This window comes from Panthera uncia (assembly GCF_023721935.1).
Source record: "Panthera uncia isolate 11264 chromosome C1 unlocalized genomic scaffold, Puncia_PCG_1.0 HiC_scaffold_3, whole genome shotgun sequence".
NCBI classification, from domain to species: domain Eukaryota; kingdom Metazoa; phylum Chordata; class Mammalia; order Carnivora; family Felidae; genus Panthera; species Panthera uncia.
The window spans coordinates 85,256,069-85,272,102 of NW_026057584.1; the positions used below are offsets into that span (position 1 = coordinate 85,256,069).

Consider the following 16,034-nt stretch of genomic DNA (forward strand, 5'->3'; position numbering starts at 1 on the left):
CGATCATCTGAATGTTAAGAAATCACCCATTTTTCTAAGAAGAAAACTGAGAAAAAATTTTAGCAAAATTGACTATGTCACTTTGAGGGACGTAAATGAAATAAAGTATCTACTTATATGTAATCTATTAATTTAGACATAAATAGTGCTTTAAACCACATACCATGATATAAAATAATTTTAGAAGTATTGCTCTTTTCCCACCCTTAAATTTCATGAAGCAGTTTTAGCCCAACTCCCCCTCCCATGCATTCTTGACATCAGTATGGTGGGTGCCATCTTTTCAGGAAGCTGGCATGTTTCCAGCACGTGTCATCTGGAACCCCGTCTAAGCTGCTTGGGGTGCAAGACTTGGGAAACTGTCATCACTGGAAATCTTTTCCTCAGCTCTAAAAACCCACTTAGTACTCACAATCCCTGATAACCACTTATTCTATTACTTTTTTCAGTGATCTTTAAAATACTTGTTTTAAGCAACACCCAACACTTTGAACTGTTAGGTCATGCCTCTCAAAACAATTACTAAGTTAGTAGTAATATATGCCTTTGCTTCTGTTTTTACCAGTTTCGTCAAGTGAATGACTGCTAACACCATCCAAAACTCTCACCAGTAGGCATTGTTTCAGGTTAATGCAACTTCCCTAAACAGTACTTTATTCAAAATAAAGTAACTGAGGGAGTGCCCAGTATCATGAGAGACATTAGAAGGACTTTAGTATAAAATGCCTCTTTTCCTGAGGGATAATTTTGGGGAAGAAAAATCTCACTTTACATTCGTCCATATATTATACTTTAAACAAGAGAGGGATTCATACAAATCTCTTTTGTGTTCTTATGCAAAGTGACTGTTGAATATGAAAGCTATTGTCCACCTATAAAAATATCTAAAGAAATGGGTCAGCTGCCTTATTTTTCATTTAAATAAATTGAATGAAAATATTTTTAAAAATCAAAAGGAAGCCATAGGATTGTAATTCATTTATCTCTTATAGCAACACTGAAAATATAGGTCCATAAACCCTGCTGCCTTGAAAATACTCATATTGCAATCTTTTCATATTGGGGGAAAGCTTCTCCCCAATTAAACCTCCTCCCAGCCCCAAACCACATCTATTTTAAGTTTAATACAAAACAAATAAACAAACAAAACAGCGGGAAATATTTAGAATAAATATTCTCTTTAGGATCTGTAGCCCAAATTTTTGAAACTCAGAATGAAAAATTTAGGCAACAGAGTGGCTAGATTTCCCTACAGTCTTCCTCTCTCTTTAAGATATATTACGTTATGTTATTTCCATTCTTTTCATCTAAGTATTTCCAAGAGAATCAGACTAAAAGAACATATTACAGATTAGGTGGCAGCTTTTTGATTGATATGGTTGAAGACAGCATATGGTGTATTCTTACTTTCAAACTCTTTTGAGTCTTTGTTCTTGCCCACAGCATATACAGTATATATGAGAACTATCCAGAAACTTCCCAGTGGTACATGTATGTAATATGCATCATTTTAAAAAGCGATGAACATTTTGCCATTGCATTCTTTATTATTTGAAGTAACTCAAAACAAGAGATACAGAGCTTAAAATAAGTTGTTACAGAACTCAAATTCTATAAGCTCTTATAATTCCATAAAATTATAAATGCTGTTTTAAAATGTTAATCAGAAGATGCATTTGTTTTAATTCTTGATACTGAAAATATTGACTGAATTGTGAATTAACACATTTAGGGTTGCAGATGTCATTTTTCATGAGATTTCCTGAATGATGTAATTTTCATATTTCATATAGCAGTTTGATCAATTTACAGATTTATTTTACATAATTAGTTGGTAAATGAGAAATTCAATTGCTGATATATAACTATTTCTCTGCAATATAAAAAAATAAGTAAAAATTCTGAATTATAAATAAAAAAACAAATATTTTGAAGACATCTGGTCCACATCTGTCTGCAATAAGATAATTTAAAACAGTGCAATTAAATGTAAAAAATACTGAAACATTCACACCTTAGAATGTAAAAAATAACTCATTTCATTTTAATGTGATTTCTTGAACTGATGAATTTTTTTTTTATTTTAGTGTCCTTTAGCCCCTCATTCTGTCATTATAAAGAAGACTGACAAGCTAAACAAACAAAAATAATCCATGTTTTTCAAAGCCTCTACTAAATGAAAGAATTATCTTTATTACTATTCTTTTATGAGTTGACTAACCTCCACTCCTGAGTTAATACTCAGCGGACTTAGACTCAGACCTACCCCCTTTTGATGTATTTATAATTCTCCATTCAATTATTTAAAATGAGAGATTAGTGAGAGAGTCTGTAATCTCGCTCCCTAAATTGTGCGTTCCTTGTGGGCACAAAGGGACTGAGTAAATGTGAGAGGAAGGTATTCAGACCCATGAAAATGAAAAACATCTTTGGTACGTTCTCATGATCAGTAGAGAATCGTCCTTTGAAGACTGGTCTTTTCTTTTGTTCAAAACCCATGTTAAGTGGAAAATTAACCATTTTAGGAGAAAGGAAAATACACTAGACTTTCTATAGTCTAACCAAAAAAATGTGAAAAACAAGATAGATTTCTCCTTTCATAAAAGGCTGCGGAGCCTTAAGATTTCAATAGAACTGGGTTTTGATTCATGAGAGAGAAGTTACGTTCATAAAATTACTCAATGCCGATGCTACAATTTAAGGTTATAGGGGAAAATCTCTGCATGGATGTCAGAAGCTCCCTTAACTGGCAGTAGACCACGAAAGGAATTGATACTGTGAGAAGTGAAAACATCGTTCCTGACGCATACCCTAAGGTTTCACAAGTTATATTTTGTGTGTTTATTTCCAGGGAACATGATAAAGATCCAGAGAGTTTTTTTAAGGTATTAATGCACCTTAAGGACTTAGGACTCAATTTCCATGTGTCTGTCCTTGGAGAAACCTTCACAGATGTCCCAGGTATCTCTTTTGAATTTTCTAATGTGTAATTTTATAGATGACATAAGCTCTACAACTGAAGTATTAATTTCCATGTTTCCCTTTGTCAGAATAATCAAGATGAGCACTGTTAACCAAAAGATTATACGATGGCATTAAAGTGTGATTCAATTAAAAAAATACTTAAGTAAGCATTCTTTGATTTAAGTTGAGAACGTGAAGTCATCTCTTTTATCAAATATAGTTTATACAATGTAACTTGATGTAAATAAAATATATTGCTTTAGGCATCTTAACACTTAAGGAAAGCGGGAATTTGTAATTGGATGTACAACCTCTCACCCCTGGGGTCACTGGTTTGAATCCTCCTCACGTTGGTAATAGCCGAAATACATTACCATCTGTTGAGGTGGACTGTGTGAAGCATTTTGGCATCAGGCTTGTAATGTGGAGTAGCCCACAATCCACATCCTAGTTGTCATTGGCCCGTGCCTTGCTTACTGAGTTGAGAAAACAAACGAAACTCTGAAGCTGATAGCAGCAGGCCTTCTCATCCCTAATGCCACATGGAGCCTTTTCAGAACCATTTCCTTCACCTTCATCCTCAGTGGGCATGTTCGAGTCAGTGAGATGAGCATTCTGACCCCTTTCATAAGCACTTAATTGCTCGTATTATTTTAATTGAGGAATAATTTACATACGATATTATATTACTTATGGTATTTTACTGGTACAATAGTGATCTGACATTTGTATACATTGCAGAAATAGACACTACTGTAAATCTAGTTAGAATCTGTCACCTTCCCAAATTAATGCAATATCATTGAGTATATTCTCCATGTTGTACATTACATCCCTATCACTTACTTATTTTGTGACTGCAACTTTATACCTCTTAATGTCCTTCATCCATATCGTCCCCCAACCCACGTCCCCTCTGGCAACCACCAAACGGTTCTCTGTATCTGGGAGTCTGGGCAGGGGTGGGGAGGTTGTTTTGTTTGCTTTGTTTTTTTAGATGACACATATAAGTGAAATCACACAATATTTGTCTTTCTCTGACTTACTTCAGTTACCATAATACCTTCAAGGTCTACATTGTTGCAGATATCAAGATCTCATTTTTTATGGCTGAGTTGTATTCCACTGTGAGAGGTGTGTGTGTGTGTGTGTGTGTGTGTGTGTGTGTGTGTGCGCGTGTGTGTGCGTGTGTGTACGTGTACCAAGTCTTCTTTATCCATCCATCCGTCAGTGGACGTTTAGTTTATTTCCATATCTTGGTTATTGTACATAATGCCACAATAAACATAGGGACGCATACATCTTTTCAAATTAGGATTTTTGTTTTCTTTGGATAAATACCCTGTAGTGGAATTGCTGGATCATATGGTAGCTCTATCTTTAATTTTTCTGAGGAACCTCCATACTGTTTTCCATAGTGGCTGCACCAACTTACATTCCCACCAATAGTATATGAGTGTTCTCTTTTCTTCACATCCTTGCCAACATTTGTTATTTCTTGTCTTTCTGATAATAGCCATTGTGATAGGTATAAGGAGATATCTCATTATGCTTTTTATTTGCATTACCCTAATGCCTAGTGATGTTGAGCATCTTTTTCATGTGTCTGTTAGTCATCTGTATGGAAAAATGTCTATTCCGGTTTTCTGTCATTTTTTTAATCATATTTTTGGGTTCTTTTTTTGTCATTGAGCAGAGTTCTTTCTATATTTTCAGTATTAACCCCTTATTGGGTATATGATTTGCAGTTATCTTCTCACATTCATTGGTTGCCATCCATTTTGTTAATGGCTTCCTTAGCTGTGGAGAAACTTTTTAGTTTGATGTAGTCCCATTTGTTTATCTTTGTTTTTGGAGTCAGAGCCAAAAAAAAATCACTAAGGCCAACATCAACGAGCTTACTGCCCATGTTTTTTCATCTAAGAGTTTTATAGCTTCAGGTCTTACACTTGAGACTTTAATCCATACTGACTTAATTAATATTTATAGTGTTCTAAGATGGTGCTCCAGTGTTATTCTGGACAGGTAGCTGTCCAGTTTTCCCAACACCATTTGCTGAAAAGTCTTTTCTTTCCCTAGAATACTCTGTATGCTGTTCTATTGATCTGTGTATTTGTTTTAATGCTGATACCATATTGTTTTGATGACTATAGCTTTGTAGTGTAGTTTGAAATCAGGGAGCCTGATCCTTCTAGCTTTATTCTTTCTCAAGATTGTTTTGGCTGTTCATGTGCTTTTGTGGTTTCATACAAATTTTCTAATTATTTGCTCTAGTTCTATGAAAAATGTCACTGGAATTTTGATAGGAGTTTCAGTGAATCTGTAGGTTTCTTTGGATAGTATGGGCATTTTAGCAATGTTAATTCTTCCAATCCATGAGCATAGAATATGTTTCCATTTATTTGTGTCTTCTTCAATTTTTTTTTCACCAATGTTTCCTAGTTTTCATTTTCTCAGTCTTTCATCTTCTTGGTTAAATTTCCTCCTAGATATTTTATTCTTTTTGATGTGATTGTAAATGGAATTGTTTTTCTTGAATTCTATTTCTGATAGCTTGTTATTAGTGTGTAAAAATGCAACAGGTTTTTGTATATCAATTTTGTATCCAGCATCTTCAGTGAATTAGTTGATTAGTTCCAACAGTTTTTGGTAGACTCTTTAGAGTTTTCTGTATATACTATCCTGCCATTTGCAAATAGGGACAGTTTTACTTCTTTCTGTCCAATTTGTATGCCTTTTATTCCTTTTTCTTACCTAATTGCAGTGCCTAGGACTTCTAGTACCATATTGAATAAAAGTGACTAGAGTGGGCCTCCTTGTCTTGATTCTGATGTTAGAGGAAAAGCTTTCTACGTTTTAGCTTTTCACTGGTGAGTATGATGTTAGCTGTGTGTTTGTCATTATAGCTTCTATTATGTTCAGATGTATTTCCTCTCTACCCACTTTGCTGAGAGTTTTCATACATGGATATTGAATTTTGTCAAGTGCTTTTTCTACATTTATTAAGGTGATCGTATGATTTTTATTTTTCATTTTGTTAATGTGGCATATTACATTGATTGGTTTGCAGATATTGAACTTTCCTTGCATCTCTGGAATAAGTTCCACTTGATCAAGTTATGGGATCCTTTTAATGTATTGTTGAGTTTGGTTTGCTGCTGTTTTGTTGAGGAATTTTACATCTATGTTCATCAGGAATATTGGCCTGTAATGTGTGTGTGTGTGTGTGTGTGTGTGTGTGTGTGTGTGTGATGTCCTTGTCTGCTTTTGGTATCAGAATAATGCTAATCTCACAAAATGAATTTGGAAGCTTTGGTCAGAAGTGTGGTAGAATAGGACCAAAGTATGGAGGATCGTGATAATCAAAGTAGATTAGGGAAAAGTAAGAAATAAGGAACCTAGACCTTGAACAGGAAAGAAATGTGATGAAACTTGTATTTTAGAAAGATTTATCTTTCAGTGGTATGTAGGCAGATTCACAGTAAGACATTACAGTGATAATCCAAATGTAATTCTGGAGGTGGTGGCTGAAAGATTAGTGAGAGGAATGTATGACAGAGGTATTCTCAAAGAAAACACAGAAATGAATTTAGAAGATGGATAGCTGTAGAAGGAAGAAGAAAAATTCTGCTCATTTGCAAAGCTGGTGACTTCAGTTCTGTTTGTGGCAGCATTGAGGTGTTTGTGGATGGACTGAGAAGTGTGGCTGGAGGAAGTCCCTAAGCAAAAGGCTTCTCAGCCAGTTTTACTGGCGAGTAGTTTTAAGCCAGCACTACAGAAAAGACTAAGGTTTTACTCTCAGGGCCATGTTCTTGGGATCACAGTCTCCCCTCCCACACATTTACGTTGAGCTGTTTAGAGCAGTATGGAATGTTGTAAGCGGGGTGGGGAGCATTAGGGGCCCAAGGACTGAGTGCTCAGTAGTTACAGGTCCAATCTTATTACCTAACTTTGGCTAGACTTCAGCATATATTTGCTGAGCATTATAGGAGAGGATTTCCACAGTGCAGAAGACTTGGTCTCCACCCTCAGGGAGCTTTGCCTTGGGCAGACACTTATATACAACTAACAGGTGCCTAAGATGCTGTGAAGTAATTAGGGAATACTGTGGAAGCCCATAGAAGAGGGTATCCTATTATCTATGATGTTTCTAGTCTCAACTGGGAGTCCTTTTTGTCATAGCCTCTAGTCCCTCTCTGTCCTTCCAGACGTGAGTCAGCGCTCTTCCTGGTCACAGCACTTCACCTTGCACATAAAAGCAATCCGAGTTGTGTGGATGAACGAGCCTGGCAGCTTTCCAGGTTGTGTTCCTGGAAGGCTACCTTGCCAGTCTTTACTCCAAAGTTTTCCTAACAGGCCATTCTGTGTATTTTCAGCTGTTCTTATCATTGTTCCGGTTTAAGAAGCACTTATGTAGCACTCACTGTATTCCAGGCATTGTTCTAAGCTATTTACAAATGTTAACTCTAACCTTTCATAGCTGTCTTGTTCAATATTATTACTATCTCCACTTTTTCAGGTTGGGAAACTAAGGCACAGAGAAATTAAGTAAGGTCACATAGCTAGGTAGTAGTTTTTACCACTGTGTTAATGCTTTATGTGTTCTTGTTTTCCAAATTGTTTCTCTAAGTTTACATGTTATTTTTTTCCCCAGCTCACCATCTAGAACTTCACAAAAAGGTTACCTACCAGGCATACATTTATTTGCCTGTTACCTCTTCTAGAGGCTACGTTAGCATATCTAAAACCCATATCATAAACCAACTTACATACTCTGTAATACCAGCCGGAGTACTTACTCTGAATGCTGTTAACAGTTATAAGAAAGTGGTTTTCTTGTCAATAATTACAATAATAATGATTATTATGCTATTAATTGCTACTATTTATCGACAGTTTGCCTTTTACTTGGTCCTTTGCCACATCATTTACTGTAATGTTCCTGATAAGCGCGATGGAGTAGGTATTATGATCCCACCTGATAGGTAGAGAAACTGATACTCTGAAGGCTTAAGTCATTTTGATTGCACTGCCTGTAAGTTAAACTTTTCTCTTTCACATGTAAGCTTAGATGTACTGGAAAACTAAGAAAGGTTTACAATCTGACTGCATGACCATTCATTACTCTCTTTTTTGGCTTTTTTAATTGAGATATGATTTATATATAACATTTGTGTAAGTTTAAGGTGTTCAGCATGTTAATTTGATACATTTATGTATTTTGATATGATTACTACTGTAGCTTTAGCTGAATATCTGTATCATATCACATAATCATCATTTCCTTTTTGTGGTGAGAACATTTAAACTCTAGGCTCTTAGCAGTCTTGAAGTATACAATACAGTATTGTTGACTGTAATCACTATGCTGAGCATTAGATCTCCAGAATTCTCTTCTAGCTGCAAGCTTGTGCCTTAATTACTTTGTATCCAACTTTCTTCTCCTTCCCTCTGCACAGACCTCTTAGGGAAATCTAGCACATCTGAGTAATGGCATTAATGCCAATGAGTTTCACTGCCCTTTTGATGAAACAATCTCCATTAACTTTCTTTTGAAAACTGTAATAGAGCAACATTGTAGAGTCTCCATACTATTGATTATTTTCAAGTGTGTTGATTATTTTCAAATTATGTTGTTGTAAGGTTTTTATAACCCTTTTCCTGAGAAGTGTGGTAGATTAAGATTATTGATTCTAGCTTATAGATGCATTGTTTATAGCTCTTTTGAGTCATCCTTTTTTTTTTTTTTTTCCTGAGGTGGGGAGGGGCAGAGGGAGAGAGAAAATCCCAAACAGGCCCCACACTCAGCGTAGGACCTGATGTGGGGCTTGATCCCAGAATGGGAGAGAGCAGAAATATTTGGTGAATAGCACTGTTGACCACTATAGTTCTTTAATATGCATCATGATCTGTGGCTCATTAGAGAGAAAACCAAGCCTATCCAAGATGTCTGCCTTAATCTGAGCGAGTCTATTGCCATTGAGTAAAGAACTCTTAACAAGTATTAGAGTATTGCCAATAGTCTTCTTGCCAGAAACAACCTAGCTGGTGTCAAAAGACACGTCTAGCAACCATGTACCATAAGGCAGAGCAATATGAAGTTGAATCGGCTCGTGGGAATGGAGTTAATGTCCAGAGACATTTTAATTGTTATAACTGTTGGGGTAGGGTGTTACAGCTAGTGGGTAGAGGCCAGGGATGCTGCTAAATATTCTACAATGCACAGGAAAGTCCCCCCCGTACCCCCACAAAGAATTATTCAACCTAAAATGTCAATGATGCCAAGATTGAGAAACTGATTTATAGGAATTGAAGTCAGAAGATCAGGTTAGGACTGCGTCCTGTAGCTTTCTCGGCTAACCTCAGTTAACCCACCTATAGAATACAAAGCAGGAGATGAGAAAGAGAAATAATAACAGTAAAACCACCTGCCCTACCCACTGCAGTGAGTTATAATATGGATTTCAGTACAATTAATTTGGAGGAAAGTGCTTCCTTAACTACCATGCAGATTTTGTTCTAACATTCATGGGCTTCCTTCAGAGTCTGTATATGGAGTAAGTCTTTAATGCATTTTGGATCCAAAGAAGATATTAATAATGCTGAACCTCAAAGGTTTATTTTTGACATTATTTTAAGTATTTTTAATTCAGAAAATTGAAGGACCATTCTGCTACATAAATCATCCATCAGACTCCATGTTACAAATGAACCCAGAAACCCAGAAACTCCTCAATGCAAATATTTCCGTTTTGACCAAGTCTCATGACAGGGTCACATTGTTAGCCCTTGATGGTTTAAAAAAAAAAAAAAAAAAAAAAAAGCAAATGCTTAAGTTATCAAGTCAATGGAATGTGTTTGTATACTTAGTAATTTCCCACAAATGATAATTCTAAACAATTTTTTTTCTTTGAACAACCAAAGCCTTACAGCAGGGGTTCATCTTTCCCTACTGCAGACGTGGGGGAGAGGGGTTTTAGTGGTAGCCATTGGGGGACCAAAAAGATTGCAAGGAAGGTAAAAACCTGAACTACAGTTTTGGTAGACAGATATCCTTCTGGTTCACCTTTGATTTGAGGTTAAGAACAGTATGTAGAAAGCTTCTGGTTAGTATCTGGCATGACAATGGTTATTGCTATGCTCTTGGCATATTCCTGCTCCTTAGTTCTGGAGTCAAATGGTGGATGATTATATAGCATTTCCCTCCCTTCCCATCTCCCTTTTCACTCCCAGCTATGATCTCATTTTCAGAAAAGCAGCTACACTAAGAGGGGGAAATAATAGAAAGTTTCTAGGAACACAAATAGCTTATGTCACATTGATACAAAGGTATAAAATTTTGCTACAAGGGGATTCTAGCAGAAGGAAAGCTTATTAATATATTGATCAATGTTGAATTGTAAGATGATTCCATATGAGATGAAAGAAATGTGTCAGTAAGATTAAATAAATTCATTCTCCCAAGACCATGCCACTCCAAACCTTTCCTTCTCCTTTTTTTTTTTTTTTTTAATGTTATTACTACCTACTTATTCCCCTAATGTAGAAATAGTTACTGAGTCCTATCGTGGTCTGGCACCATATTGTGGACACCTGGAGTAGAAGATATGGTTCCTGCCCTCTAGAATCTTACTGTCTGGGAAGCAACAATGTTTTTATAATTGTTTCATTAAACCATACCCTTGTTTATATTGTAACATTTTCAAATAATTTTGAATACCTTACTTCATAATCTACATCAATGTAGTAAGCATTCAACCAAGTATTAGCAGCCCAAATTTGTAGCTGAGGAAAATGATTTATATTGGCCACATTTAAGTAGGATGGATCTGGGGCACCTGGGTGGCTCAGTTGGTTAAGTGTCTGACTTCAGCTCAGGTAATGATCTCACAATTCATGGGTTCGAGCCCCATGTTGGGCTCTGCACTGACAGCTCAGAGCCTGGAACCTGCTTTGGATTCTGTGTCTCCCTCTCTCTCTGCCCCTCCACGCACTCACACTCTGTCTCTTTTTTTCTATCAAAAATAAACATTAACAAAAAAATTTTTTTAAGTAGCATGGATGAGGTAGATTCTCAGTGGACAGAGCCACCTTCCCATGTTTGTTAATAATAAGCATACAGGTATTTTCCCAAGAGTATGATTGGGGAAATCAATTTCCCAAGAATATGATTTAAGACAGAAGTCTGTCTCTCAGTCCTTTGCTGAAGAAAATGACAAGATATATTGGGAAAGTAAGGAAGGTTCTAAAAATGCAGACCTATATGCTCTTGACAAGAAAGAATAAATACAATAATAAAAATGACAATATCTCTTAACATAATTTATTAAATTAACAAAATTCCAATAAAGATGCCAAAATATTACCTTCTATATCTTCACAGCATACTTCTAAAATTCTTATAAAATAAATAAATAAATAAATAAATAAATAAATAAGCAGAATATCAAAGAATTCTCTGGCCAACGAATCATGAAGGAAAACATGCCCTACCATATTCAGAACATGTATGGAGTGATAACTTTTAAAAGAGTACTTTGCAGATTCAAAAGCATGAAAGTAGAGAATTCAGAGATAAATGCAACTTGTATGTAAACTTAATATCCAACAGACTGAGGGTAACAAAAATTTATATTCCAGGTGTAAAATATACTTTTAGAGAAAGCAAGAAATTAAATAAATAGTTTCAATGCACAAAAAAAATCACAGAAGAAATTAAGTATAGATTTTAAATACATATTATAGATAAAGGTTTGCAAAAGCATCAACACGTTGTAAGCACAATAACTTACCGAACTCTTACTCTGTGCCAAGAGCAAGGCTAGGGCTTTTACTCTGGTATTTCATTTGGTATCACAGCTGTCCTCCCAGTAGGTACAATTACTGTCCTCTATGTACGAGCAAAGACACTAAGGCTTAACTTAAATAATGTGCCCAAAGTCACACAGCTAATAAATACTAGAGATGGTGATATCCAAAGAAATAAACGGTAAATCAAATTTGAGGGAAAAATCTAATTTTACCAGTAAAGAAGTAAGTATAAATATAAGGAATATGATGGAGCGGTTGCATGGACCCCAGAATAAAAGTAAACGCATATCCTAAGGAAGACTGGCCAGTTTATGGGAAAACATCTGCATGTATGGTGATGGCAACATAAAATATTTTTCCTGAGCTATGTAAGTTACTGTAACCTTTGTCTGACTGGGTGAGTTCTTTTTTTTTTTTTAATGTTTGTTTGTTTGTTTGTTTGTTTTTGAGAGAGAAAGAGAAGGAGCAGGGGAGAGGCAGAGAGAAGGGGGGCAGAGGATCCAAAGCAGCACAGAGCTCTGACAGCACAGAGCCCAATGAGGGGCTCAAACTCACAAACCAGGAGATCATGACCTGAGCTGAAGTCAGAAGCTTATCTGAGCCACCCAGGTGCCCCAGACTGAGTGATTTCACATCAGAGAATATATCCCATGAAAATACTCCTATGTCTTGCTCTCGCTTCTGTTCCCTTTCTCCCAGTTGTAGCCCTTAATCTTCTGGCATCTTGAATCCCACAGAGGTTTCAGATTGATCTCAGCTCTCTGGACATTTTGGTATTCAATGTATGCACCCACTGTTAGAAGAGTTCTTTCTAAACCTAGACCATACAAGAAGAGAGTCACAACCGTATAACAGCAAGAGAAATATGTCTCACAGATTTTCTGCAGGATCAACATGAATTTCCTTGGTAGCTAATGAAGTTCTTCAAACCCCAACCCCAACTTGATTCCTTATGAATTCCGGTTCTCTTTCCCATGTCCGAGGCACATCTGTGCATTTACCCACCTCCATGTCTTGTGTTACTTGTTGATTAAATTCCTCTGCCCCTCCCCACATAAGCATATGCACACCCTTTCTTCCCCTAGCACAATCTCACCTCCATTGGTGCTTCTTGACCTTTACCTGCCCTTTCCCTTCCTGTCCTAATTGCCCAGAGCACCCATATTCATTCCATCTTGCAAAGCAGATATCACACTGCACTGGGATCACTTGTTGTCATAAGGGGCCATGGTGTAACTGACCAAAGATGCTTTGTGGATGAAGAGTACAAACTCTGAAATCGAGGGAGCTGTAAGAGCAGAAGCCAGCAGTGCTCCCAGTTAGAAGGGCAGCTCCCCTGGCCCAGCTCTCATTTGTACCCCCAATAAGGGTGAGGTTCCCATTCAGGACTTGAGAACCTCTCTTTTCCTTTTCAGGAAAGGCTTATTACCTCTGCCACTGCCTGTCCCTCCCAAATGCTCAGGGGACTCACTAGACACAAGTAACTGGTAACAAGTCACTTCTGTTCCTCCCCTAAACTTGAAGCCTGCTTGAAGTCTGTTCCCACATCTTCTATAAGTGCAATGTTTATCTTTTCTACCAAAACCAGAAAAGTCAGTTTTGCCACTCTCTAGGCAAATTCATTTATTCATCGTACGGGGGGGGAAGACCATGAGTATAATACGTTCTGGAATACAATTCCCAAAACATCTCTCAAGAAATTGTTCTCTAAAGTTGTAATGATGAAAACATGACTGAAGAAAAATGCTCTTTCATTTTCATAAACATGAGTCTTCAAAGATTATGAGAAATGTGCACTTGGGGAAGCCTCGAGAAAATAGAACAATTAAGTAATGACTGGGAAAAGGTCAAGACATTGATGAACCCATAAGAAATTAGAAATAGACCCTATTTTTTAAAGTATACGTGTACATATGACAAAAGGTTGGTAGATAGGAGGTCTTAGAATGTGGCTTTTGTACCTTGCTTTGGTATTTTATCTTTTTGAATCCCTATAGTTTTATATGGTCATGATTTGGAGTGTAGTGTGGTCAAAAGAATATGTGCCCCCAAAACGGGACTATGGTAGAAGACCTGCCTGTTTTACAAACTCTTGTTTCCTGCAATGCCTTATTGGCCCAGGAGTCTCTTGACAGAAAGCAGAAATAGGGAGTGAATATCCGGATCCAACCTAGTGAGTTTTTCCAGCTATATCTCTCCTTGTCCAACTTGGCTATTTTACAAATGGAAACCATCACAGATACATGGTACAATGGAATGAGACGGAGACACAGAATCCAAAGCAGGCTCCAGGCTCTGAGCTGTCAGCACAGAGCCTGACGCAGGGCTCAGAACCATGGACTGTGAGATCATGACCTGAGCTGAAGTGGGATGCTCAACCGACTGAGCCACCCAGGGCCCCTGGAATGAATTCTATCCTGGATTTTAAAAGGCTCAGGGACTGCTGGCCTGACTGCCCTGATCAGCCACGCCTCCTCTTTCAGCCTTTGTTTACTTATTCATAAAATCAAGTCATTCAAAGTGAGTTAGAACTAGAAGGGATCTTGGAGATTAGGGTGTGTCAGCTTTTAAAATGGGGTGCATGTCCCACCCCCAAGGGAATTTCACATAGTGACACTTTCTGCAAAAACAATTCAGATAGTGACACTTTCTTACTGTGAAAACGACAAGCATAGTAATTCTGCTTTTTCAAAACATATTTTATGCCGTATCGTTCTGCTGCCTGTCTGCACTCCAATCCCAACCTCCACCCTCAGGTAGTTGAGAACCATTGATCGAGGCTGTCACAGTTATTCCAGCCACCCTTATGGCTGACTAACAGTTGCCCAAGGTTCCATCCTGTAAGCCTTTGCTAACTTGAACTTCCTAAAGCTTCATGCCTCTCACCTTCCCCTTTTCTCCTGCCTTTATCAAATAAAGTACAACTTCACTGGTCTGGATTTCTCAGTGTGGTTTCCACTACCTTCCTAGCCTTACTTCGTGAGTGTCCCCTGAAGGAAGCTCACATGTCACTACCTAAACCCTCTCCCTCCTCTGCCTGTCAAAGCTCAACCCATCTTCCATGATTCATCTCACCCGCCTTCCCTGACCTCTAAAACAGATATGCTAACTCCCATCTCTGAAGTCCGCGGGATTTTGTTTATACTTAGCTGTGTATTTGTCATACTTCAGTACGTTAGGTGTTTCAGGATGGTGACTGTATCTTTACAGCTTCATATGACCCAAAGATCCTAATAAAGCAATGTTTTGAAACGTTTGACCATGATCCACACCAAGATATACATTTACATTGTGACCTAGTGTACACATGTGTGTATGCTTATTTATAATTGAAACAAAACTTTCATAACAGCACATATTGCCTTTAATGATGCACTCTGATATTTTCTTTCTTTTCTGTTCTATTTGTTTCTTTTAATGCTGGTCTAAATTGATTTTATGACCCTTAATCACAGTTGTAAACAACACCATAATACAGCACATTGCGCACAGTAGGTGTAATGTTGTGTATGTTTCATTCAATTAATGAGCCTTTTGACAAAATTATTATCGAAATATTACTGATCTGTGAATGTATTCAACTAACCCACATTCATATAGTATGTTGCTTTAGATGTTAATTTCATAAAAAAATCTTTTACATTCTCAAAGTGATGCTGTTTTCTTTTTCATTTTACATGATGAATCAATCTGAGAAAGCAGTTCATTTTCATACATTTTTATAGTAAGATGAAGAAATGCAGTTGTACCATAATGATCATTGTGAAGGCAGAACTCCTAAGAGTAATGGATTGGACATATCATGATAGTTGGTGTTTATCGAGTGCTGAGTATGTGTCAGGCATTGTGCTAGGTGCTTTATGTACATTTCCTCTAATCCTTCGACAGCCCTACAGAATAAGAGATCATCTCCACTCTATTAGAATGCCAAATCAAACTGTAGTATTTTACTTTATTCAGTGAAAATTCTTAGCATTAAACTAAAATCATGAGTTCTGATTTGGTTTTATTTCTGAAAAGGTTTTATTTCCCACAAAGTTCCCTGTAATTTAGCAAGTTTTTTTTTTCACAGTACGTTTTAACTGTGTTCAGCGCTTACGAAAAATGTCAGACTGATGGTGTTGAGAACGAAAGTTGTACCAACTGACGAGTCAATTTCTTGATGTTCATTTTATGAACTTCATTAATTGAAAAATGTAACAGAAAATAATGTTGGGTTTTTTTTTATGTCTTAAAAGGGATATTGATTCTGGAAAGGA

At 36.9% G+C, this 16,034-nt stretch overlaps 1 protein-coding gene across 9 annotated transcripts in view; it reads left to right on the forward strand.

Moving 5' to 3' along the window:
- The window catches only part of GTDC1 (glycosyltransferase like domain containing 1), a 391,227-nt gene that overhangs the window by 361,674 nt on the left and 13,519 nt on the right, over positions 1–16,034 (forward strand). For 8 of the 9 annotated variants that reach the window (XM_049615666.1, XM_049615668.1, XM_049615670.1 and 5 more), the window contains one exon: positions 2,852–2,961. The exons of the other annotated variant lie outside the window; for it this stretch is intronic. In XM_049615666.1, coding sequence (XP_049471623.1) covers positions 2,852–2,961 — 110 coding nt within the window. The remainder of the gene's footprint in view (positions 1–2,851; positions 2,962–16,034) is intronic. 9 annotated transcript variants of the gene reach the window in all.